Below are 26,835 nucleotides of genomic sequence, written 5' to 3' on the forward strand. Positions count from 1 at the left end.
GATAACCGAGAAGCTTACTTCAGGGTGGGACTACTGCCTGCAAAACCTTCCTACCAAATGATTGGTCCGAGGCTGATAGTAGATCCAAGCGGTAGTGCCTTATGAAGGTCGAAAAACTGGACCATGTGGCAGCCTTGCAGATTTGCTCAGGAGATGCCCCAGCCCTTTCTGCCCATGATGCCGCCACTGCTCGAGTAGAATGAGGTAATACCCCTTCCGGAGGTTCCAGACCCAAAGATATGTATGCCTCTTTGATGGCCTGCTTTAACCATCTTCCAAGGGTGCTTTTGGAAGCTTTACCTCCTTTGTGAGTACCTTCCATTAAAACAAAGAGTGAGGATGACTTTCTGATTTCCTTTGTTCTTTCCAGATATTTAAGCAGGCACCTCCTGACATCAAGGGTATGGAAAGCTTCTTCTCCTGCTCCCGAAGGTAAAGGACAAAAAGTAGGGAGAATGATTTCCTGTGTACGGTGAAAAACTGAAGCCACCTTTGGTAGAAATGCTGGATCCGTCCTTAAGACTACCCTATCCTGTAGACATCTCATGAAGGGCTCTTTAATTGAAAGGGCTTGTAACTCACTAATTCTACGTGCGGAAGTTACTGCTACCAATAAAATAGTCTTTAACGTCAAGAAACGTAATGATGCTTCTTCTATGGGTTCAAACGGTGCCATAGTTAGACCCTGAAGAACTAAAGATAAATCCCATTTGGGAAAACTAACAACAGGTCTAGGCTTTACTTTTGCCATTGCCCTAAAAAATCTGATTATTAAAGGTTCCCCTGACAGGGTTCTTTCCAAAAAAACTGATAAAGCAGCTACCTGCGTCTTGAGCGTACTTGCTGCTAACCCCTTCTCCAATCCCTCTTGAAGAAATTCCAAAACTGAAAATGTGGTACGAAAATCAAAGTTTTTACTGGAACACCAAGAATTATAGATCTTCCAGACTTTAAAGTAAATGTCTCTCGTCACTTTTTTTCTACTTGCAAGAAGGGTAGAAATAAGCCTCTCTGATAAACCCTTCCGTCTTAAGATTTGTTCTTCAGAAACCAAGCTGTTAGTTTGAGGTAAGCTGGATCTGGATGGAGAATTCGGCCCTGACTCAACAGGTCTGTCCTGATTGGTAATCTCCAAGCAGGTTTCACTGAGAGGTTCATCAAGGTTGAAAACCAGGGTCTTTTTGGCCAATAAGGAGCTATTAATATTAGCTCCGTGGACTCCAATCTGAATTTGGCTAACACCTTTGGTATCAGTTGGAACGGGGGAAAAGCGTAGGACAGATGGAAGTCCCATTTGTGAGCTAACGCATCTACTCCGAGAGCTTGATCCTGTCTCTGAAGAGAGAAGAAGACTGGTATTTTTGCATTTTCCTCTTTTGCAAAGAGGTCCACTTGGGGATGACCCCAACTCTTGGAAATCTTTTCGAATAATTCCTGATTGAGAGACCACTCTGCTTCCCTTATTTCTTTCCTGCTGAGGAGATCTGCTAAGGTGTTTTCCGTCCCCTTTAGATGGACTGCTGATAGAGAGGCCACATTGTTCTCTGCCCATCTTAGGATCTGATGCGCTAGACCCATTAGGGTTTTGCTTTTTGTGCCCCCTTGCTTTGTTAAATATAATACTGTCGTCATATTGTCTGACAATATTTGGACATGTTGATTCACTAGAAATTCCTGGAGGGAGAGGAGGCTTAAGTGAACAGCCTTTAACTCTCTCCAATTTGAAGATCTTCTTGCTTCTGGTTTGGTCCAAACTCCCTGAACCGTTTTTTCTTCCAGGTGAGCTCCCCATCCCCAGGCGCTGGCATCTGTAGTCAGCCTTCTGGTTACCGGAAAGACCCAAGGAAGCCCTTTTGAAACGTTTCCTAGGTTCCTCCACCACCAGAGAGACCTTTTTGCTCTTGCCCCCAAGTTGAATTTCTTCTCCAGAGGTTCCTGGTATGACCAATTCATCAGGATATCCGATTGCAGAGGACGGGAATGCAACCTGGCCCACTGTACCGAAGGAATTGCTGCTGTCAACAGACCCAGAGCAGACATGGCTTGTCTTACAGAGATCTCTGCGTTGGATTGAAGTGTTATCAGGGTCAACTGCATCTTCTCTATTTTCTCCTGGGGTAGAAAAATTTTCTGTTCTATCGAGTCTATTTCGTACCCCAGAAACCTTACCCTTTGAGATGGAATTAAGTTTGACTTCTGAAGATTGAGAAGCCATCCCAAACCTCTTAAATGTGTTTGAACTGTCTGTAGGTTGACCTCTACTTGACCCCTTGAGTCTGCAAACAGTAGCAGATCGTCCAAATAGGGTACTATTGAAATCCCCTTCAGTCTCAGGGGCTCCAAAGATTCCGCCATCACTTTTGTGAATACCCTGGGAGAAGAGGAAAGACCGAAAGGCAGAGCCCGAAACTGCAGGTGCCAAATCTCCCCTCCCCCCAGATTGACTGCAAGACGCAGGAACCTTTGTGATGGGGGCGCTATTGGTATATGGAGATAGGCATCTCTCAAATCGATGGAAGCCATATGACATTTGGGGGTTAGCAAATTCCTTACTGAGAAAATCGTATCCATCCTGAATTTTTTGTATTTTATGGATCGATTTAGAACCTTTAAATTGAGAATCAGGCGGAACTTTCCTGATGGCTTTTTGACCATAAAAATGTGGGAGTAAAACCCCTTCCCCTCTTGATCTTTCGGAACCTGGGAAATGACCTTCTGTTGCATCAGTTCCTGTAACAGAGACTTCATGGCCAGAGCCTCTTCCTGATCCTTTGGCAGGTTTGTGATGTAAAACCGACTTGGGGGGCTTTGTGAGAATTCCAATTGATAACCCTTTTTGATTAACCCCAGAACAAAAGGACTCTTTGTTGTTTTTTCCCAGATTGGTAAGAAGTCCTGTAGTCTCCCCCCTACTAGATGGTCATTGTTTTTTAGGGGTTTGTTCTGGGTTTCTAAAGAGTACCCCACCTCTACCTCTTCCTCTCTGAGAAGACCAGGGTCTCTTCTGTGTGTGGTCCTTTTCCTTATCGGTTTGTCGAAAAGGACGAAAATTTTTCCTCTGCTGTACCGTTTTCTTCTTCTGTGGGAAAGCTTTCTTCTTGTCTGCTGTCCTGTCAAGGACAGTCTCTAGTTCTGGCCCAAACATCAGATCTCCTGAAAAGGGAATTCCGCACAGTTTTACTTTAGAAGCTGAATCCCCTGACCAGGTCTTTAGCCAGAGTGCTCTTCTTGCTGAGTTAACAAGCGCAGAGGACCTGGCTGACATCCTGATAGATTCTGCAGAGGCATCTGCCATATATTTTACTGCCTTAAGCAGGGTAGGGAAGGACTCCAATAAGTCCTTTCTGGAGGTACCTGCCACAACATGATTTTTAAGTTGCTCTAACCAGCACTCCAGATTCCTAGCCACAACCGTAGCCGCCATTGCTGGCTTAAGATTAGCTAGAGATGAGTCCCAGGCTTTCTTCAGTAGCCCATCTGCCCTCTTATCCATAGCATCTTTGAGAATACCCATGTCCTCAAAAGCTAAATCAGTCTTCCTAGATACTTGAGAAAAGGCAGCGTCTATTTTTGGTTTTTTATTCCACAATAGTTCCTCATTCTCCTCAAAAGGAAACCTCCTTTTGAGGGTTTTAGAAAAAAACTGTCCTCTCTCTGGGTTCTTCCATTCCTTTTTAATAGTGTCTGTTAACACTTTATGCACAGGGAACACCCTGTGTTTAATTTCCTCCAGCCCCAGGTACATCTTATCATGCACAGACAGCTGAGCCTTTTCTTCCTGGATCTCCAGGGTAGTATAAATTGCCTTGAGTAATTCATCCACCTCCTCAAGTGACAGCTTATATCTAGATGATCTTGACTCTTCTTCCACCTCCTCCTCCTCCGAATCAATGGTTGAGGGTGGAATGCTTTCCCTTTCCTCCTCCGACTCACTTTCCACCTGTCTGGAAGTGGACTGAGGGAAACTGGAGTGAGAACTCTGCTCTTGGCTGGAACTCTGGCCGTGCTTTACAAGGGAACGCACTGTCCCTAGGGCCTCTGCTAACTCCTTCCTCACAGAAGATAAGAGCTCTTTGCACTCTTGTGAGGATTCTTCTTTTACTAAATCCACAATGCAGGATTTGCACAGTGGTTTGGGCCAAGAGTCCCTTAAAGGATTTTTGCATGAGGGGCACTTTCTCCCTGTTCTCTCTGATTTGGCAGTAGCTTTCTGAAACAGAGAAACAAGAAAAAACCCAGGTCCTTTAGAACTAAGGCTTCAGAGAAAAGTAGTACCTCCAGCCAACACCCTAAGTGCCCAGAGTCTCACTCCTTTGCTGAACTGCTAATGGAAACTGTTACCCCATAGCAGACAGCAGCAGGTTTTGAATAACCACATCAAAGATAAAACACCCAGTGATATAAAAAGGAAAGAGGTGCCACCGCACCTCTCCTACCTGGGCCTGGCCGGGAACCTGGGCGCCTGCATCCGCCATTGCTGCTGACGATTCCGCTGTCTCCATAGTGCAATCCGCAGCTGCTGCACTGTGTACTAGGCTCCATGTGCCAAACAAAAGGAAGTCCCGGCCAGAGGACCCGCCCCTTCCTCCTGCGTTCCAGCAGCAGGAACCAATCGCTGCTACGCCCCGCCGGAAGTATCCGCCCACCGGAACTGACATCACCTGCTGTCCGGGATTCGGCGCCGCCATGCAGAGGCCTGGCATGGACGCTCTTACTGAGCACAACCGCGGCCCCCCGAACACCCCGGGTGGAAAACTTCCGGCAGACCATTACTCCTGTGAGCCGGAGAAGGAAGGGACACCGGAGCACCCTCCTCACGTAAGGGAAGGAGCTGGGTTGGTCTGAGTACCAAACGTGGAGGTCCTGCCAAAACCCTCTCCTTGGAGAGAGCGCAGCCCCTCTGGTTCCCCAAGCAGTGCTTCCACCATGGCGGAGGAAACACTAAAACTGATGGCAGGGTGGAAGCAGCTGCTTTTTAAAGGGGCGTTGTCACGCAGTGTTTCCTGTCTAAGAGGTGGAGCTACGCTCTCTCCAAGGTGCTGTCCTGAAAGGCGAAGGGAGAAAATATCCAAGCTTTGAACATCTCACAGAGTACTGTGCAATCCATCATCGGAAAATGGAAAGAATACGGCACAACTGCAAACCTACCAAGACATGGCCATCCACCTAAACTGACAGGCCCGGCAAGGAGAGCATTAATCAGAGAAGCAGCCAAGAGGCCCATGGTAACTCTGGAGGAGCTGCAGAGATCCACAGCTCAGGTGGGAGAATCTGTCCACAGGACAACTATTAGTCCTGCACTCCACAAATCTGTCCTTATAAAAAAGAGTGCCAAGAGGAAAGCCATTGTTGAAACCATAAGAAGCCCCGTTTGCAAAAAGCTATGTGGGGGGGGGGGGCATCAAACATGTGGAAGAAGGTGCTCTGGTCAGATTAGCCCAAAATGTAACTTTTTGGCGCAAAAGAAAAACGCTATGTGTGGCGGAAAATTAACACTGCACATCACCTTGGGCACACCATCCCCACTGTGAAACATGGTGGTGGCAGCATCATGTTGTGGGGATGCTTTTCTTCAGCAGGGACAGGGAAGCTGGTCAGAGCTAATGGGAAGATGGATGGTGCCAAATACAGGGCAATCCTAGAACAAAACCTGTTAAGAGTCTGTAAAACATTTGACTTGGGAGGAAGTTCACCTTCCAGCAAGGCAACAACCCTAAACATACAGCCAGAGCTACAATGGAAAGTTTTAGAGCAAAAGCACACCTGACTTGCACCTGTAATTGCAGCGAAAAGGTGGTTCTATGAAGTATTGACTCGGGGCTGATAAACAAAATGCATGCCACACTTTTTGTGAATGGTTTTCAAATTTTTTTTTTTTTTTTTTTACAAAATAAATATATCATTTTCCTTCCACTTCACAATTATGCGCCACTTGGTCTATCACATAAAATTCCAATAAAATACATTTACGTTTTTTGGTTGTAACATGACAAGATGTGGAAAATTAAGGGATATGAATAATTTTTCAAAGCACTATGTATATAATGTATAAATAAAATCTTATAATAGGCATCCTGACAGAAGCTCACCTGTTCCAATGAATAAGACATCGTATAATTCCCCTTCCAACCCTTCAGTCCTTTGTACTGCAATTGAAGTAAAATTTACTCCTTTCCTGACCAGCAGAGGGCGCCCATGAACAGGCTGGACAGAATCATCCATCAGGGGGTGCGTCTTGGCAAAGTTGAGTGTGTTATCTGGAAGCTCGAGTGAGCTGCTCACTCCGTGACGCCTGTGGAAGTCTGTGATACACTAGAAGAAAGAAAGAACTATATTCAGAATTTATCACAACTCGAGTAAGCTAAAAACAATAGGAGAAACAAAATGGTAAAAATGGTTTAATGTACAAATTTGTGTTTTTTCCCTTGAGCGTTTGGGATGTTTGGCCTATAGTGCAGTTCTGTACAGTTTCCAAAGCGAAATCTCTAGCAAAGCACATGCAGGGCTGACAGTAAGTGGCAATTAAAATTCAAGGCTGAAGCAGACAGAGCAGAGCAAAATCGGAAATGTGCTGCTTGAAACAATGTCGGTCTAATATTTAATGGACTGTGCAATGTGGAGGAAAAGCATGCCTGCTAGTCATTTGAGACTAAGGAGATGATGCCATTGTTCACAAACAGATTGCTAGGATATGAAAATTAAGTATCAATATGTAAAATATGTGAATCTTGTGCTTTGTTTCCCACAGATCAGTGCAGTAATCCAGTGTGAAAATGTCTCTGTGCAGAAGCCCTCTTTAGAAGAGACCAGTCGTTGCTGCCCCTTTTCCTTGTGCAGGGAGATTGGTCTTGTATTCACCACCTCTGCAGTTTACTGTTGCGCGCGCGCGCCTGCGCCCCCCCCCCCCCCCCCCAACAGCTCTGCTCTCACCATGGGCAATGTAGAGCACAGCGATGGTATTATTGTTAGTTTTACAGGGAATGCAGAGGCATTTGGTGCACACAAAGTGGATTTCTATACTTTGTGGCTATTGAGGAATAGATTTCAAAGAAATGAACGTTTAGTTCCATTTTAAGTGATATTTGTTAACCTAAATCTGACACCTGCAATGAAAGACTTGAAACCTGCAAGTACTGCTTGGCTCCATCTGAGGTTGTATTCATGTTCCCTTTGTGCTTGTGAATATGCACAGCACACTTATATAAAAACACAAAGCCAAGCAGATAGCATCTCATTATATGAATACAGTATTTACCATCTTTTAGTACTGTTTTTTTTATAATTAGTGGGATAATCAAACCCTTCCTAAATCTGCGCTGGGTTCAGAACACAAAGTTGAAGACCTCTGCTCTGATCATTTTTATACTGGAGAAAAGCATCATTAGAAGGAAAATGGAATAAAAAAACACTTCTCGAAAAGAATAGGCTTTTCAGATGATTCTTATAGAAAGCTGAACTGTTAAGTCACCACAAATAGTCCATTGTGTCGCTGCAAAGGTTTCCTGGCTGCTTCTCAAGGGATGAGCAGCTTGTACCGCCTCTCTCCATGTAGTTCATGTGAGGTCAACAAATGCAGCTTATTAGCCTTAGATTGTTTATATTAACCAGTAATTAGACTAGACTTACAGATCCAGGACGGGGACTGGGCACAGAGTCAGAATAAGGGCCCCACTTCTTGGCCTGCTCATGGTATTCCTTGTATGACCCATCAAACACCCTCTGGATGTCTTGTATGGAGTATTGGCAGACAGCTGAGACAGACACATCACCCCTAAAATGAGAAAGACCGTTAGCCAAAAATAACATATGATGAAACTAATTTTATATGGATCAAAAAGAGCTAGTGGATGCCCCAGTATATAGCTAAAATATAATAAAAATTATGCCTTAGTGTTTCACAGAATAGAAGGTACTCAACATACAACCTACTACAAAATTGGGGAAAAAAAAAAAAAAAAAAAAAAAGGGAGGGGATACATACAAACTGGCCCCGACTTTCAGTAAGGCCAGGTTTACATATGTGCAGCCGCAGTTCCCAGCATGGGGTCTGGTGTGTTCCTGATCAAGGGTTCAGGTGCGAATCTGGTCTGAATTTTTGCCTGAACCCAGACCCAAACACGCACAGGACCCTTTTGGAATGTCGACCGCGGCCGCCCCGGACATTTGTGAACCGGCTCCATTGAGAGCCAGTCACACCCGCATCCTATTCGCACATATATGAACCTGGCCTAAAAATCTAATGGTTTTTGGATAATGTATCACATTTTGACTAGTCCCTGGAGGTTAGCTTTAACTCCCTCTAACCCAAAGTCTTCTAAAAAGGTCATATGCCATGCATGGGTTTGCTAAGGAAGAGTAGCTGGATTGCTAAGGAACAGTAGCTGCTACACACAAGGCACCTCTGTATATGAATGATGAATGTCAGAAGCACTGGGACACCATATTAACCCCCACCCCCCCTTGTCATCACAGAGACTTGTGTTTTTTTTTTAAATTAAAATTATATTTTCCATTAAGAAATTCTTTAAGTTGCAATAAAAAAAATAAATAAAAAAATAATAAAGATGAGAACTAGCTGAATCTAAACTAAATAAGGACTTTAGAGGCCACAGCATATTGAACTGTATGAGAACCACCGACCCAAAGCCATACGATCATGAAATTGTTCTTTGACTTATTACTTCAAATGTGAATTTTTGCAAAAAGGGGAAGATGTACATTGACTTCTATAATAAGAGCGCTGTATGTATGGATGCTTTGTTGTCTATATTATGGCAAGACTCTAGAGATGTTAATGTCTGCTGAAGTGTCGGACACAGGGCCCATCAAATACACTGCAATTAAACAGACACCATAACTAGAGTAAAAATCAGGTTATCTAGATAAAAAATGTGTAAGGGCCTCTATCAACACCAAAGAACACTCATTTCTCACCAGAGCGCTTGGAAAACTGCATAGAACTGTGTGGATCTCCAGTGATTGGTGCGCAATGTGTACACAGCTTGCAGCAGGTTAAAATGAAGTTGTAACTCCGGAATAGAACACACTAGCCGGGCCTTCAGGAAACTTGTCCACTTCCTCTGTAGAGTGCGAGCCCCTCCTAAATCCCCCTGTAATACAATCATACAAGAGCCAATATGAAGGAAAGGGGAATATACAAAAGACAGGAAGGGTTTGTTAGCTTATAAATCACTGTGTGTGAGTATAGGAAGCTCTGCTCGGATGAACTGTGAGAACACAATGTTATTTTAGGGTGGGCAATATGCATTAGCTTGAAGAGCACTGATGAAAAAGGATAGAATAGGGTAATTTCCTAAAGCAATCAACCAGGATCTAGTGTCAATCTCCAAGCTGCTGCACTGGGTAAACGAAACACTGAATCAGACTGAGTACTGTCAGTAACAACTCATTGACTAGTTCAAGTGTTCCTCTGTCTATATAGTTCTAATGGTAACACTATGTATGTATGTATGTATGTATGTATGTATGTATGGATGGATGGATGTATGTATATATGTGTTCGTAAATGAAAAAGTCCCTTCTATTGCTCTCAGCCTCCTCCAAATTCCTTTTTTTTTTTTTTTTTTTTGCTGCTGTGATCTAACTTCATTATTGACGGTGGATAGTAGTGCGCTCCATGGGCCCACTGTATGCCACCCTCTCCTGCTCACTTCCCAGGATAGACTAGAGAGACTATGGATTTTGGAACATGTAGTGTGCATAAAACCATGCATACGATTACAACTAATGTGCACTGCTCATTCCAAACAAATAGAACGGAGGAAAGAAGAGGTTCTGGAGCTCACAGAGGGGGCAGAAAAACACAGTAGGAAATTTAGTGAAAAATAGATTACAGGGTAATTAAAAGAAGTATGGCCTAAGCATTTTGGGCTGTACTTTTTTGGGTCACAGGAGACAGGACACTTTCAATCTCCTGCAACCCAGCGATAACTGACAGAAGGCTATTGACTGACAGTTGGTTCTGCCTTTTGGCCCATGGCCAGCCATTTCTCCTCCTGCCCTTGCCTGGTGCTCCAGTGAGTGCCGGAGGAGCAAAGCACAGAGCAGCGACTAACCATCACCGCTCTCTGCTCAGTTGAAGACTGAGAACTCAGTGGCCAGGAGATCATTCAGTTCAGTCTTAGAGACTCGGCATGGGACAGCTGCATCTTGACACGGATGCTGCAGCATGGAAGCAAGTATGAAGGGTTTTTTCTTGTTTTTGTTTTTTTTTAAGTTGAGGTGCATCAATTCTTTTTGGAGAACAAGCGTATAATTTTGTGTCACTTTAAGGAACAATATAGTATTAACAAATGTAGCTATAAATGTAAAATACATTTTATGTGTGCGATGTTTAATTACATTTCAATGTGAAATATGTAATGGAGCATGTATTTAGGAAAAATGGCTGCCCCTTGCACACCCAGTTGCCAGTTCATACTTTGCAGTGCCAATGGCACTTTACTGCTCCTTTTCACAACAAAAGCCTTAGAGTTGGCAGATTCAATTAAATCAATGCAGTTCCTATGTGGCTGGTGTCTTATCTCAATAGTTAAGAAGGGAGGCAGATTAATTGCAAACATTACTCCCTCTAGTAGCTGATCTACAAGTGTCTATATTTAAACAGGACTGCAAAAGTAAGCACTCCAAAGTAATGCTGGTAAGTTAGGTGGCTCCTGTCTAAACTGGCCCTAATATGAGCATGCATGCATGTGAGATAGGGATCTTAGATTGTAAGCTCCATGAGGGCAGAGTCTTGTGTGCATGCTCAGTATGTAAAGTGCTGTGTAAATTGTCAATGCCATATAAAAACCTATAATAAATGTAAAATGTGAAGGTACTTTAACAAAGGTAAGCCCTACAATAATAATTTAAAATGTATGTATGTTCTCTATAATGTCCTTCAACGATTAGTTTATAAAACCAGAGCAAAGGTTGAAAATGTTGCCTATTGTTCAATTTTCCTAGCACTGAATCCTGACTGATTGCTGTGGATAACAGTTCTGATTTCTCTTTGCTGCAGCTTTCATAACCTAGCATGCAACAGTGTAATTCTTTTAAAATGCTCCTGGAAAATATGACCAATTGGTGGTCCCTTATAAATGAAATAAGCAAACTGTACTGCAAGAAAAAGGAGACTGTCATTGCTCATTTCTACTTCTGAATATGCTAGTTGCCTGACCAACTATTATGCTGATCACTTGGCTTCATGTTCTTAGTCATTGACCTGAAACAATTATGCAGATCAAGAGGTCCGACATCACGCCTTCTAATCTGCATTCAGAGAAAGCCAGGCAGAAATTTCAGCATTACAGGAGTTATATTTAATTGGCTTTTTGTACAGATTGCAGGGGCAAGGTAAGACAAAAGGCGCCATGCTGAATCATTTCCTTACTTAAGCTCAATATTCAGTTACAGAAACAAAGACCAGAAATAATTGCAGGTCTCCCATAGATTGCACTCACCTTGCAGACTCGGGCCACCCTGGAGACAACCTGCTCACTGTAGCAGTCATATTCCAGGGCCCGCTCAGTAAAAAAGAAATAGATTTTGTCATCATCTCCCAACTCATTATCCTCACTCTCCGCGATGTGAGAGGAGCCCACAAAGTTTGGACCTGGTGGAGAGAAAGTACAGGGGATTACAGCCTGCCATTGATTATCGTTAAGATGCAGGACAAACATTGGAGAATAGGAAAGAAAATACAATGTGAACCAGAAAAGAGGGGGCTTAATATGACAGGAGAGGTCAAAGTAAACAGGATGATCAAGAAGAGAAAAAAAAAAAAAAAAAAATTGTATGCTCACCATTAAGCCAAGTTGCCAGATATTCGGTCTTTAGAACACTATGCTGCCCCAAACTGCGCTGTATCACTGGCTCTGTCCCCAGGAAATTGAGCAAAGTGGCAGAATATAGAACTCCATCTGGAAGAAATTAAGAAAAAAAATGCTAAACAGTTTTGTCAATTTGCCCATCCAGTCTCTGCTAATCAGGACGATCACCCTGCTATTTTCTACTTTGGCATTACTAATTGCTGGGTGGCTCCCTGCTCACTGGATAGAGATGATGCAAGTTGACAATCCAATGAACAGACTGGGTAAAGCAAAGGAAAACACAGGAAGCTGTAATGCAGACCCAGGAACAGAATTTTCTTGGACCCCATTCACACAGGCATACTAAAGCATACATCTGTGCGAGGGCCATGCTTACCCGCATCTTCTGTGCATCTCCATGCAGGTAGTCCCATTCATATTAAACGAGACGCAACGGCTGCACTGACACAACCGCTGCTCCCAAATTGCCATCTGTGTGGGTGCACAGCTCCAAACACCGAGAGAATTTGTTCCAGGCCGTGTATCCACACAAATGCCCTAATCACAAATCCTTGGAAGCTAAACAGTAAGCATACGTATAAATCAGAATTTTTGCCTTTTTTGCTCAGAGTTTTGCTTTAAAAGTATAAGTTCATTAAAAAAAAAAAAAAAAAAATATATAATAAATGCACATTTTTTTTTCCTGCAAAAAAAAAAAAAAAAAAACAACCCTCAGCATTTATTATTTTTTCTTGCAGCTGCCTGGAAAGCATTGCACCTGTGATCAATGGATCAGGAGTTCTATGCCAGGCTTCTGTAAACAAGCCCTGCAGCTTTCAGTCCATACCTCCACACGGGTTGCTAGTTTGAAAGCTGCAGATCTTGAGAATGAACTACAAGAGCGCTCATCAGCACCCTGGCAGTTCATTCAGAGCTGCAAGCCATCTGCTGCAGTGGTTGAGGGTACTTGTAATTCATTCACAGGAAATTGAATAAATGACATACACAGGTGTAACATGTAACATGTTCAAAAGGTGAACTTATCTTAACATGGCTGAACCCAGGTCTGAATTTCTGGTTGCCCCTTTCTTAGCAAGACTGCTTTGTGCTTCATTGTATTATCTCAGTATACACTGAAAATATAGCCCATTTCCATATATACCTGACAAGTGTGCTGGGGACCTTTTGTATTGTTCTCCATACAGTGGTTATAAAAAGTGTACACACCCCTGTTAAAATGTCAGGTTTCTGTGATTGGAAAAAAAAAAAAACCAAACAATGAGAAAAAAGATTAATAATTTCAGAACCCTTTTCCACCTTTAATGTGACCTATAAACTGTACAACTCAGTTGAACAACAAACTGAAAACTTTTAAATCTAGTAAAAATAAAATAATGCGTTGCAAAAGTGTGCACCACCCTCTTATAACTGGGGATGTAGCAGTGTTCAGAATTAAGTATACACATTCAAACTCATGTTAAATAGCAGTCAGTACACACTTGTCATTTAAAGTGCCTCTGATTAACCCCAAATAAAGTTCAGCTGTTCTAGTAGGCCTTTCCTGACATTTTCTTAGTGGCATCCTACAACAAAAGCCATGGTCCGCAGAGAGCTCCCAAAGCATCAGAGGGATCTCATTGTTAAAAAGGTAACAGTCAGGAGAAGGGTACAAAAGAAATTTCCAAGGCATTAGATATACCATGGAACACAGTGAAGACCAGTAATCATCATCAACTTGAGAAAACTTGGCACAACAGTGACGTTACCAAGAACTGGACGTCCCTACAAACTTGATGAAAAGACAAGAAAACTGGTCAGGGAGGCTGCCAAGAGGCCTACAGCAACATTGAAAAGGAGCTGCGGGAATATCTGGAAAGTACTAGCTGTGTGGTACATGTGACAACAATCTCCTGTAATCTTCATATGTTTGGGCTATGGGGTAGAGTGGCAAGACGAAAGCCTTTTACGAAGAAAAACATCCAAGCCCAGCTAAAATTTGCAAACACACATCTGAAGTCTCCCAAAAGCATGTGGGAAATGTGTTATGTCTGAGGAAACCAAGGTTGAACTTTTTGGCCATAATTCCAAAAGATATGTTTGGCGCAAAAACACTGCACATCACCAAAAGAACACCATACCCACTGTGAAGCATGGTGGTGGCAGCATCACGCTTTGGGGCTGTTTTTCCTCAGCTGGAACAGGGGCTTTAGTCAAGGTAAAGGAAATTATGAACAGTTTCACATACCAGTCAATATTGGCACAAAACCTTCAGGCTTCTGCTAGAAAGCTGAACATGAAGAGGAACTTCATCTTTCAGCATGACAATGACCCAAAGTATACATCCAAACCAACAAAGGAATGGCTTCACTGGAAGAAGATTAAAAATATATGACTGAAAATCTGTGGGGTGATCTGAATAGGGCAGCACACAGGAGATGCCCTCACAATCTGACAGATTTGGAGTGTTTTTGCAAAGAGTGGGCAAATATTGCCAAGTCAAGACGTGTCATGCTGATGGACTCATACCCAAAAAGACTGAGTGCTGTAATTAAAATCAATAGGTGCTTCAACAAAGTATTAGTTTACAGGGTGTGCACACTTATGCAACCATATTATTTTAGTTTTTTAGTTTTAGTTCTGTTCATCTAAAAGATTTCAGTTTGTTGTTCAACTGAGTTGTACCAGTTTAGAGGTCACATTAAAAAGGTGGAAAAAGTTCTGAAACGATTTATCTCTGTCATTTTTTTACATCACAGAAATCTGACATTTTAAACAGGGGTGTATAGACTTTAGATCCACTTTATATACCTAACCTTAGCAATAATCATATCCCAAGACCAGATCATGTTTTCACGTGGATATGAATAGTGGAGGCTGCAATAAGCACATAAATGTATATTTTCTACAACCAGAACCCCCCCATATTACAGTCCAGCTTATTATATACTCTTGCACAGAGCACCAAGACTACCAAAACAAATCTGTCAAAAAAGCAGAAAAGATTATTCAAACTGCAGATGAACCAGAGTTCATTTTCCAGAACAGGAAGAAAGCAAAGAATTTCTCCCCGAGCTACAGATAAGTAAGGCGAGTTGGGAAGGACTCTTTAGCCCCTTAAGGCAGGAGATAAGTTACAAACAAGCCTAGAGCAAGTTCTCTGCTCTGCTGGCTGTACTAGTTTCTTGCATTATAATCCTTTCTATACTTTTTTTCAGATTCATTTTTGGTCTTATTCATTGTACTTTATTTAAATGTGCATCTTTTTTAGTCGGAGAAAATCACATATTTTGAGATCTCAAATACTTTACCCCAAGCTCTTGTCAAACCCTTAAAGCAAACCTTCAAAATCCACCACCTTTTTAGTGATCATTAAACTTCAACTACACCTAAAACTTTAGAGCTTCTGCAAATCAACCCACGTACCAAGACAGGCTGGTGTATGCTGTGTAGGGGCTGTGCTTTGCGTTATGAAGGCACGGTTGTTTTACTACTTTTCAGCTTTATTAACGTTTCACAATAGGACCCTTCATTTAAACATATGCACTGCAGCTTGTTAAAACACTGTGGTGGGTTGTCTGCATACCACCGTGCACTGCAACCAACCGCAATGCAGCTTGTTGGTGTGAACAAGGCACATAGAAAACATTTTTTTTTATATGCCCCTGTGTTTATCTATGCAGCTCAACAATAATAGTGTGAATGAGCCTTTATTTCTTTTTGGGTAGAGCAGGGAAGGGTTGCAGAGATTTCCCCACGCTTCCTGTCAGAACAATCTTGGAAGCCATTAAAAAAAAAAAAAAAAAAAAAAAAAAAAAAAAAAAAGGGGAAGGAAGGTTTCCCAGCAGAACTGTCACACAAAAATGGGTCTACCCAACAAATAAGAACATTTGGCAAGATGTACTTACCTACAACAATCCCAGTATGGCCTGTGGTTGGATCATATGGACACTTTCCCCGTCCATCTTCCAAGTTAACGGCATCTAAAGTGAACGTTGACCGCTCCTGGAGAGAAAGAAGGCAAAAGGTCTTCACAATGCACAAGATGTAAGGCTGCCGGGTTCTTTAGTGATGTAGGATACCAAAGTTAACTACAAAAAAGGAACAGACAGCTACAGGCAAATTGGCAGAAAGCCCTGTGAGCTGAAGTTAACAATTGTAGATCTAACAAAGGGTTTTTCCAGAAACATTATGTGATCACACTAGTAACGAAAAAGTAGTTTGTAGCACTTTAAGTGGATGCCCGGAGAGCGATAATGGCCCATTGCCGATACAGAATGAAGCACATAAGGGGCACAGGGTGAATTGGAAACTTGTCAGTCAATGCAATTAGTGCCTGCATGAGAGCAAGAGGCAGACAAAATGACACAACCAGATCTAACAATGACCTGCTCCCACTTTGGCTATCCTGCTGTTGGCCGAGTATGCCAGCTGGGTAAACAGTAAAGCAGCGTTTGTCTGCACCACTGACTGCACCGAAGAGGAATCTCGCTTTGCTTTATCGACCTGAAACAGAGTACTCACAATATAAGCACACTTGGGCTGAAAGGCATACGTCCCGCAGGTGAGGAGGTGAGTGTCATTAAATTCTTGCAGGATGCGAATGTAATTGAAACACTCCGTCTGGAATTAAAAGAAAGGAAACTGAGTTTGAACACAGATACATTCTGTTTATAATTGGGACTACGATAGAAGAATGGTACACACAGGGGGGCAGACATTTGGTCATGTCATGTGAACAGATTAGCCTACAAAATAGCTACATATAGTGTCTGGATATCAGATATCCTTTAATAGGATGTACCATCAATCTTTTATCATTTCAACCCGGCCTCATACACACCTGATTGTTTCTTCCTTTATTGACACACTCCATCTTCCTTTCAATTGGTGCTTCCCATACAATCTGAACAAAGAAAGTAGGTGTTAGCGTGAGGAATTATGTATACCAATGGAAAGCCCTAAATACAAAGGCTTTAAACAAAATAAATAAATAAAAAAAAAAAAAAAACAAACAGCTTACCGGAGGCCGCAATTGCTTTCCAACATTATTAAGGTCCAACATGAATATGGCCTCTCGTGCACCAACATACAGCGCCCCTCGACTCTCATCCAGTGTCAATGTCAGGTAATGGGAGATACCACTGGGCCAGGCCTGGCGAAGCTCGGAGACCACTAATATAAAAACATTCAAGTGTTACAGACAAGCTACATCGCAAAAACTGATAATTCTACAGAAAGATAAATGAGGAGTATCCTCCCAGCAGATTAATCTTGGCCATCTTTCCATGGGTCATGTGATTCGCCACTGCCTTAAAAGTCACAGGGGAAAATATGGAGGTATAATTACAGCATGACATCACCTCCATGGGGAACCTGAAGAGCACACAAACAGGTGACATAATCCGGGCCCAGTACTACTACAGAGCAGAGGTTGTGCTTTAATCTGTCACCGTTTGCAGCAGTTGTATCTTCCTCCACACTTCAGGAAATACGGCACAAGAGCAGGTACTACAGGGTGAAGTCTCACCTGAATAGCGCACAGTTTTCCGTGGAAGCTGATTCCACCCTCTGACTTCTATTCTCAGCAACAGCGCCACAAACCATAACCACCGTGGAATCATCCCCTCGCCTGGTCCTCTTTCTATGTGTGGGAGTCTGCAGGGCAAGAAAAGATGACAATGAGAGCCATTTCCAATGCAATGTAACCACATTATAAAAAAAAAACAGAATGGGTCCCATGCATAAGGCAAATTTAAAAAAAAAAAAAAAAAAAAAAAAAAAAAAAAAAAAAGGAAGGAGCACTTAAACATCTATGTATTTTTAATAAAACGAACATAAGACTTGACATTTCCTGTACATCAGTCTCCCAATATCCTCTAGAGGGAACTAGATGCCTCGCTGCTCTGAATTTTGCTACATGAACATATTTTAAAGCTCAACTCTAGGCAAAAAAATTAAATAAAATAAAAAAAGGGTCCCTTTGCAGGGACTTCACAGCTCATTTTGTCTCGGAGAGAGGAGAAATTGTTTTACTTACCTGATCCTCTGCCCCACCTCAGACAACGGTTCCCTATTATAGGATTTATATAGCGCCAACAAGATCCAGCAGTGGGCTGTCCCTCACATCCAGCGCAAAGCTATTGACCCTGCTCTGGTCTTCATGACATCAGAACCCTAGAACGCTAAAGTGCAGTTGTACTAAAGTCGGATAGTTAGTACACCGGCTCCTCCTAAACCCTTTTTTTGTTCAGCCCGAGGCTCCATATGGCTTCAAAAAAAAAAAAAAAAAAAAAAAGTGGCCGCCCACCCCACCCAGTTGTGCGACAATAGCAAAATACTACTCGCTATTTTCTGCCTGATTCTTCTCCTGGCCAATCAGGAAGCAGCTCCTGATACCAGATTGGCCAGGGAGTCTTAGGACACACTTCCTGTTCAGCTGGGAGGAGCAGCAATGCCAGCTGCACAAAATTACAAATCCTTTATCAGGTAAAATACCTCCCAATATATGTTATTTCAACTGTGCATTTAGCTGCCTGTTTGGAGTTTGGTTTTAACAAGGTATATTACTCAGTCATCTCAGGTGACAAATGTAGGATACGTCCTTCTAAATGCAACTATGATGACAGACAAATTGAAAAATCTATGCCTGTGACGGTATATACAGCCACAGTGTTACTGCTTCAATTACAGCTGGACGGTCCCAGTCATTTGGCTGCACTGCTGAATGTTTGGGTCATTGAGCTTTGGCAGTGGTACCAGAACCTGATCTGGCAATGTGATGGTCACAGATTAGAAAAAGGCAGTTTGACTGCACAAAAGGAATGACTGCCAACATTGTTTTTTTTGTTTTTTTTTGTTTTTTTTTTTTTTAACACTGTGTAGAACTGCGCCCTTACATTGCCTGAGAGAATATGCTGAAGCACTGTGCAGACATGTTCAGTGCCAGTGTGATCTTAAAACAAAACAGTAATGATCATACAAAAACAAAAAAAGAAAACAAAAAAAAAAAAAAAAACAAAAAAAAAAAAAAAAAAAAAAAAACACACCAGAGCAATTGCCATGCAATTTCGGATCACAGGCAGAATGGCGGCAAAATTGCTTGCGATCCCAAATCACGAGATGTGAACGGGGATTCAAGAGCAATTCCAAGCTTGCAGCCAATTAAAGAGTTCCTGTGCCTTGCTTCTGCCCAGCCTCCTGTGTTGGGACTACTAATATCATTGCACTGATGACACCCACCCTCTCCTCTGGGAAAGCTTGCTATATCAGGGTGCATTAAAAAAAAAAAATTTGCTTTTGGAGTATCTAAGGATAGTTTTCTATTTAAGATACATTAACATTGTGGTTTATTCAGCATGAAATGGAGCTTAGTTATGTAGCATGAGGCTGTATATTCTACAATATTTACATTTTTGGTAAACTCATTCAATGAATCCAAGCTCTGCAAGCTGAGATAACATGCATTGCATTGATGCATTCGCACAATTTCACACTGACTGCCAGCAAGAATTAGTTCTTACATTTAAAGAGCACCTGTCATTTCAGATCCATCATGGCAGTGCCTGTTAGCGGGCATCCACTCGCCTGCTGCTGCCACATCCCTCACCTTGTGTCACTGCCCTATCACCAGCCGTCCAATTAAAGTGAATGAGACTGTCGGTGAGTCAACAGTGGGTCAGAGGAAGGAGCCGCTGCAGGACAGAGATGACAGTTGCTCTTTAAAAATGATGATTTAAAATAGAGTTGATTTAAATCAAGCCTTTTTACTAGCAATTTAAATCGACTTAATTTAAATCAAATCCACCCCAACGTATACATTTCTCTTATTCAACCTGTGGGCTTGAAGTGGTATTATACCTAAAATCATATAATGCAGCTTACCAATCATAAGATGTGGTGGCTGCATTCATTTTTTTTAGGCTGGGCCCCCCCCCCCCCAAATTTTTTACCTGGTGATCTGGCCAGTAACACCTCCTGTATTAGAGTGCCTCCACTCTGGATAAAGGAGCACAGGAGGCACCTTCGGACAGCATTGTCAGTTTGGGGGAGAAAAGCCTTAGTACATTTAACAATATAAGCCATGATTAAGGCCTGATGGCCAAAACACGTTGGCTTTTTTTTAAACTTTTGTTCACCTGCATTAACCACTTGCCCACCAGCCGCTGCAGTTTTACTGCGGCAGAATGGTATGGCTAGGCGAAACGACGTTATGCAACATTGCTTCGCCCTGCGCCCACTAGGGGCACGCGCCCGCCGGTGACACCGAGATTTGTGTGTGTAAACACACAGTTTCCGGTTTTCTGAGAGGAGAACAGACTGATCTTCTGTTCATCCAAAGTATGAACAGCGATCTGTCATCCCCCCTAGACAGTCCCTTCCCCCCTTCAGTTAGAACACAATTAACCCCTTGATCGCCCCCTAGTGTAAACCCCTTCCCTGCCAGTGACATTTTTATACAGTAATAAGTGCATTTTTATACCACTGATTGCTGTGCCAATGGTCCCAAAAACGAGTCAAAAGTGTCCGCCATAATGTCGCAGTCCCGATAAAAAAAAAAAAAAAATATTAGATCAAAGAATAACAGATCGCTGCCATTACTAGTAAAATGAATAAATAAATAATAGAAATGCCATAAAACTATCCCCTATTTTGTAGACGCTATAATTTTTGCGCAAACCAATCAATATACGCTTATTGCGATTTTTTTTACCATGATATGTAGAATATATAATCAGCCTAAACTGAGAAAAAAAAAAAAAATTATAAAATTTTTGGGGAATATTATAGCAAAAAGTAAAAATGTTGCGTTTTTTTTTTTTTTTTTTTTTTAAATTGTCGCTCATTTTTTGTTTATAGCGCAAAACATAAAAACCCGCAGAGGCGATCAAAATCCACCAAAAGAAAGCTCTATTTGTGGGAAAAAAAGGACGTCAATTTTGTTTGGATGCAACGTCACACGTCCACGCATTTGTCAGTTAAAGCAACGCAGTGCCAAATCGCAAAAAGTGCTCTGGTCAGGAAGGGGGTAAAATCTTCCGGGGCTGAAGCGATTAATAAAACAAAACAATCTTTTAGACGACTTGCATGGCACTGGCCTTTTCTCGCACGGAGGATTGCAGAGACTTCCAGGCTGAGTGCGGGTGTTCTTGAGGCTCACCAGGCATTACACAGGAGGTAGTCGCCTCAGATGCACTTGTTCCAACGAACTAATTAAAGCGGTAGTAAAAAACGCACCGATTTTTTTTTTTTTAACTCTGCAAGGTCAAGGCATAATGTGCTAGTGTGCATCGCATATTAGCACATTATGTTAAACTTACCTGAAAACAAGCCTTCCAACGCTGAGCTATCACCGCTGCAGGTGCATCTATCTTCACCCGGTCTTCCTTCCGGGTTCTGCAGGATCCTGGCTGTGTGACTGGCCGGAGCAGCGATGACGTCATAGGACTCTGAAAGTGATACTGTACATGCAGCTGGCGATATCTCCTAAGCGATGCACATTTAGGGGAGATTTACAGTACCTTTAGGTAAGCCTTATAGGCTTACCTAAAGGTAAAAATCCAGGATGGGAGTTTTTCTGGACGCCAGATTGCTGGCAGAAAACACTGGTTGAAAAAACAGGCTTTTAACAGAGTTTTGTACTAGCGTTTGAGCGTTTTTTAGCGTTAACGTTTATAATAAAAATATACAGAGGACACTCCAAAAATCCCACAATGCATTGAAAAAATAGAACGCCAAAATGCTATTAAAGCGTGTTTATGAGCTTTTTTTTGGCGGTGAAAACGTCACTTTGAATGCGAATTTCTGGCGTTCAGAAAAAAGCCCATAACTCCACTGCTCATTAAAGCTAAAAAAACGTCCATGTGTGCATGGACACATAGGATAAGATAGAGTGGAGTTTATGGCTTTTAAAAAAAAAAAAAACGCCCAATAAACTGCAGTTTATCAGCTCCAGTGTGCATGGAGCCTTAAGCCAAAATCCAGCTACACTCTTTAAGCATAGTTACAGCATTTACTTTGGGGATAAACGTTTTACATAACAAAAAGCTGATCAATGTAAGCATCCCTGTCAGTGGTAAATGGTTTGTCTCAACGAAAGAAAAAAAAAGAAAAAGAAAGAGGAGAGAAAAAGAGAGAAAAAAAGAGAAAGAGAGAAAAAAGAAAAAAGAGAGAGAAAGAGAGAGAGAGAGAAAGAGAGAGAGAGAGAAAGAGAGAGAGAGAGAAAGAGAGAGAGAGAAAGAGAGAGAGAGAAAGAGAAAGAGAGAGAGAGAAAGAGAGAGAGAGAAAGAGAGAGAGAAAGAGAGAGAGAAAGAGAGAGAGAAAGAGAGAGAGAAAGAGAGAGAGAAAGAGAGAGAGAAAGAGAGAGAGAAAGAGAGAGAGAAAGAGAGAAAAAGAGAGAAAGAAAAAGAGAAAGAGAGAAAGAAAAAGAGAGAAAGAAAAAGAGAGAAAGAAAAAGGAGAGAAGAAAAAGAGAGAAAGAAAAAGAGAGAAAGAAAAAGAGAGAAAGAAAAAGAGAGAAAGAGAAAAAAAAGAGAGAAAGAGAAAAAGAGAGAAAGAGAAAAAGAGAGAAAGAGAAAAAAAAGAGAGAAAAAGAGAGAAAGAGAAAAAAAAGAGAGAAAAAGAGAGAAAGAGAAAAAAAAAAGAGAGAAAAAGAGAGAAAGAGAAAAAAAAGAGAGAAAAGAGAGAAAGAGAAAAAAAAAGAGAGAAAAAGAGAAAGAGAAAGAGAAAAAGAGAGAAAGAGAAAAAGAAAAAGAGAGAAAGAGAAAAAGAGAGAAAGAGAAAAAAGAGAGGAAAGAGAAAAAGAGAAAAAGAGAGAAAGAAAAAGAAGAGTTAAACTGCAATAAAATAAAAGCTTTGCTTTGGGTTTAATACCACTTTAAGAGAAATCTAATAAATTTCTCCATTCATCAACAGCGTGGATGGAGTAATCTCTGACAGCCAGTACCCACCACTGTCAGAAAACAGAACAGCGACAGCAGCTAAATGGTTCAGCCGAAACTGCCACCACAAAGATTTCAGCCTTCAGCTGCCAGAATTTCAGGAAATAAACGTTTGTTTTCATATGATGTGCACAAATAAAAAAAATGTGATTGACATTTATATATGTATTTTACAGTGTCTGCCCAAATGTATGCCTGCAGCTTTTCAATAAAATTTATAATAAAAATTATTATAATGAAATATATTGAACATTTGTGTCTCTGCTTCTTTCCTATTCACAAACCTGTTTGTTCATTTTGATGCAAAAAGTCCTAGTATTGGATATTATATGCGGTTACAAATATGAACCCCCCCCACCCTCGAATGAAACGCTCGATGTTAAAAGAGCAGATCCAGTTCTGAATTTCCAGCTGTTAAATAAACAAACAGATATTCTGCTGAAAACAAATCGCAGTCACCACTGATTCGCGGGCCGGCCCGGAGGGGCCTGACCCTGTGAAGATACCTCCTTAGGTTTTATTGTACGCACAGTAAGCGCATTTCTTGCCCCAGCGAGAGGTCCCTCCACACCTCGCTCTGGCCGCACACTGAACCGGGTGGGCGTGATTGCAAGACATAAGCTTGGCAAGGCCTAGGAAAGTGAGTAAGTTACTGGCAAGCATCTTAATCCACTCAGAAATACTGTGTACGTGTGCATATCCTTTAAACTCATTGCTGTGTACATTACATTACAGATTCAGGTCATTACTGCAGATGATTCAAGGAAAATGAGCTTAACTCCAGAGATAAGTGGAACATTTTGCCATGTTCTCATTTATACGGAATAACACATCGTGAATTTTACCATTACACACACTTAAGCTTGGTAATGAGGCAGCGCTGCTCCTGCATTGTAAACCGGTCCTAACAGCTGCAACAGGCAGCCCGATACGGGTGACTTCACTTAATATCCATATTAAATTTCAATTTGAACTGAAAGATTAACTATTCTCTGGAATTGAGCGAGCCGGAAGACGTCAGTCAGTAGCCCTCCTCGGGAGCAGGAAGGAGTTAACCGGATGACTCAATATACTGTACAAAATCAAGGAAAATGAAAATCACTTTGCTGTGCCAAAAGTGTGGAGGAGGACAGAACGGCGGAGAGGGATGAGGGTGGGAGTTTAAACAGGATACACTTCCTGGGATCTAACTAGTAGGCTGCAGAAAGACTCACTTCCTCCTGTTACAAAGGCAGCCCCCCACCCCAACCACAATAAGGCCTGGCCATACAGAGGAGGGGGGGAAAAGGGACAAAGAGGCTTCCTGTAATCCAGACCTGTTGGTCTACAGCTGTTGCCGAATTGTACGTTCACACACAAATGTCAACAAGATGTGATGAAAATCAACATTTGGGGATGGGATAAAGAGTGGAGCTTGATTTAATTGCCTGCAGAGAGGGTCTGACAGTTTGAAAAGCTGCTGAATTGTTTAGCATTACCAGGAATAATCTGTAAGAGCAATAGGTTAAAGAGACAAAAGAGTAAAAACCTTTGTTAAAACCATATCTGAGATCCCACTGGGGAGATTTCCCCACCACTTCCTGTCTTGGGTGATCATAAAGGAAGTACTTCCGCCTAGCAGCATTAAGGTTATCGGTTTGAATCCCAACCACAGCACTACTTTCATGCTGACATGCTGGTAGGATATTTGGCTCCTGTCTAATGCAGCCTTGTTCAAGGTGCCCAGTCGCCTGCACAGTATCCTTGTTTGACACTCCCCCCCCCCCCAATCTTCATGAGCGGTGGGGTCACATTAGCTGAGTGATAGAGAAATACAGAAACATTGGAATACTAGTCAGTACCAGTTTGCAAAAGTGTATTTGCTTTGGAAGAATAAATCCCCTCGAACGTTGGGTGTCCTACTTGGACTTTTGGATGTTGCTGTATTATGTAAAACTACAAGAAAAGTTTTTACATTTTAGAATGGGGTGCCTCCAGACGGTCCATCATTTTTAAAGGGTGCCTTGACTTGGGAAAAAAAAAATAAAAATTGAGAAACACTGGTCTAATGTATGAATGTGAGTTAAGTTTCCCCCCGACCTGCAAAGTAAAGGCATAATGTGCTAGTATACTAGCACATTATGTGAAATTTACATGCAAACGAGGCCCTCCTCGTCACCGCATCCATCTTTGCCCGGCTTCCTTCCGGGTCCGCGGACTCAGATTGTGTGACCGCCCAGAGCTGCTTAAGGGTCACTCCTGCACATGCGCGCGGGGAGCTGCTGGTCATGGCTCTGAAGGAAACGGCATGGGTGGCTGTACCTTCAGAGCGCATGCAGTAAATATCTCCTATATGGTGCACGTTTAGGAGAGATTTACAGTACCTATAGGCAAGCCTTATTATAGGCTTACCCATTAGGTACAAAATCGATGGAAGTTTACTTCCACTTTTAGCCTCATACACACTAGTAGATTTTTTTAATTTTTTTTTGTTCAACCAAGCAGGGCAAAAAAAAAAAAAAAAAAAAAAAAAAACACAACACCACACACACACACACACACCTCTGGTCAGCGCTCGCTGATCAGGAGCCGATCAGACCTTTTTTGGTCCGACTGACTCCAGTAGACATGGGTTGAATGGTTGGCTGGTTTCTATTAAACAGGCTAATGCTGCCCGACATTCGGCCCGTGTGTACTAGGCTTAAGGGACCTTCAAATTGTAAACTTAGGGCAGGGACTGATGTGAATGCACAATATACGTATATGTAAGGCTGCATGAATGGACAGTGCTATATCAGCACCTGTATAAATATTTCTTTGGGTAGTGTACCAATCCTCAGCTACTCATTTTGTCCAACGATGGCTTAAATAACTGCTAATCTGGTTCAACAATATGACACTCTGGGAGGTGCAATAGGCCAGCACACACCGAAAAAAAATGGGCATTCAAGCCTTAAAATGTTAATTCAACCTCTGCAACAACCCCCCGCCCCACAGTAGATAAAAGTTGTACAGTGGCATTTTGAAGGCATATGTCTGCCCTCATGTTGTAAAGTGCTGTGCAAACTGTTGGCGCTATATAAAAAAACTTGTATAATAATAATAATTGTATTTCTTTGTTAAATCTGGCCTACCCCTCTACCTCCATTCTCACTTAGGAAGGAATGATGCATCCTGCTGCCTCCTGGGATAGCCCCATCACATATCCCAGGAGTGTGCAGAGACATAGTAGCTGGGAGAAGGAGCTCAGGGCACATCAGGTGTAGATGCAAGCACCCAAAAGAGCCAGCCAGCTCTCGATGATGTAGGAAGGGAAGATGGGGGCACAGGACCTTGCCCGTGGCAGCAGAACAGGGATCCAAGCAAGGTAATGCTGGATTCCCTGGACAGGTGAATTTTCTGAAAAAAAACACACACACAAACCCTGAAACCCTGCAAATCAGGTAATGGGGATACAATTTATCTTCAAGATATTTAGAATGTTTTTTTTTTTCTTTTTTTTATATATAACACACATTTCAATAAAGCTGACATATTCAGCAGTACTTCACAGAGCCAACATGAGTGGTAGCCAATCTTATCCTTTGCCCACATGCAGCCAGGCTAGCTCAAACATGTCTATCCAGACAGCTTACTGATGACGAGCACCACACAATGCCAAGTAACACATTTAATTTCCTGGTGGCAGTCCGCTGAGGCATATATAAAATCACAATGACAATGTGTGCAAAGACAAAAACAAGATAATAAGCCAGAGCTGTACAAATGAAAGTAAAAAAAGAGCGACTGAATTTGTGCTGCAAAAGACAAATCCTTTTTAATGGATTTATACTTCCGCATTGCCAAAAATGAAAAATAAATAAAAAATGTCCCCTCTTAAAAAAGCATGGGTAAATAAACCGACAGACAATAGGCTGAATTACAATAGCAGACAATAGTCAACACACACATCTATGCATGCATGTTTTAGCATGTGTTGCGTCTGCCATTGGAGCGGTTATGGGCCCTTAGGCCTCATGCACACTCCTCTAACGGCCTCTAGCTAACTATTCTCCTGGCAAGAGAAAAGCTGCTTAAAAAAAAAACAAAAAAAAAAAAAAAAAAAAA

At 42.0% G+C, this 26,835-nt stretch overlaps 1 protein-coding gene and 1 long non-coding RNA gene across 2 annotated transcripts in view; one reads left to right on the forward strand and one right to left on the reverse strand.

Annotated features, from left to right (window-relative positions):
• SEMA4C (semaphorin 4C) overlaps positions 1-26,835 on the reverse strand; it is a 53,794-nt gene that overhangs the window by 7,520 nt on the left and 19,439 nt on the right. The window contains exons 2-11 of the mRNA XM_073622078.1: positions 17,341-17,468; positions 16,834-16,985; positions 16,654-16,716; positions 16,335-16,433; positions 15,719-15,815; positions 11,808-11,924; positions 11,466-11,617; positions 8,935-9,110; positions 7,627-7,771; positions 6,090-6,312 (exon numbers count right to left, since the gene is read on the reverse strand). Of these exons, the coding sequence (XP_073478179.1) occupies positions 6,090-6,312; positions 7,627-7,771; positions 8,935-9,110; positions 11,466-11,617; positions 11,808-11,924; positions 15,719-15,815; positions 16,335-16,433; positions 16,654-16,716; positions 16,834-16,985; positions 17,341-17,434 (1,318 nt within the window). The 5' untranslated portion in view covers positions 17,435-17,468. The remainder of the gene's footprint in view (positions 1-6,089; positions 6,313-7,626; positions 7,772-8,934; positions 9,111-11,465; positions 11,618-11,807; positions 11,925-15,718; positions 15,816-16,334; positions 16,434-16,653; positions 16,717-16,833; positions 16,986-17,340; positions 17,469-26,835) is intronic.
• Positions 23,110-26,835, forward strand: part of LOC141133018 (uncharacterized) — a 6,449-nt gene continuing 2,723 nt past the window's right edge. Inside the window, exon 1 of the long non-coding RNA XR_012242998.1 lies at positions 23,110-23,393. This is a non-coding gene — a long non-coding RNA (uncharacterized lncRNA). The remainder of the gene's footprint in view (positions 23,394-26,835) is intronic.

The sequence above is a fragment of the Aquarana catesbeiana genome, linkage group LG03 (genome assembly GCF_042186555.1).
Source record: "Aquarana catesbeiana isolate 2022-GZ linkage group LG03, ASM4218655v1, whole genome shotgun sequence".
Classification (NCBI taxonomy): Eukaryota; Metazoa; Chordata; class Amphibia; order Anura; family Ranidae; genus Aquarana; species Aquarana catesbeiana.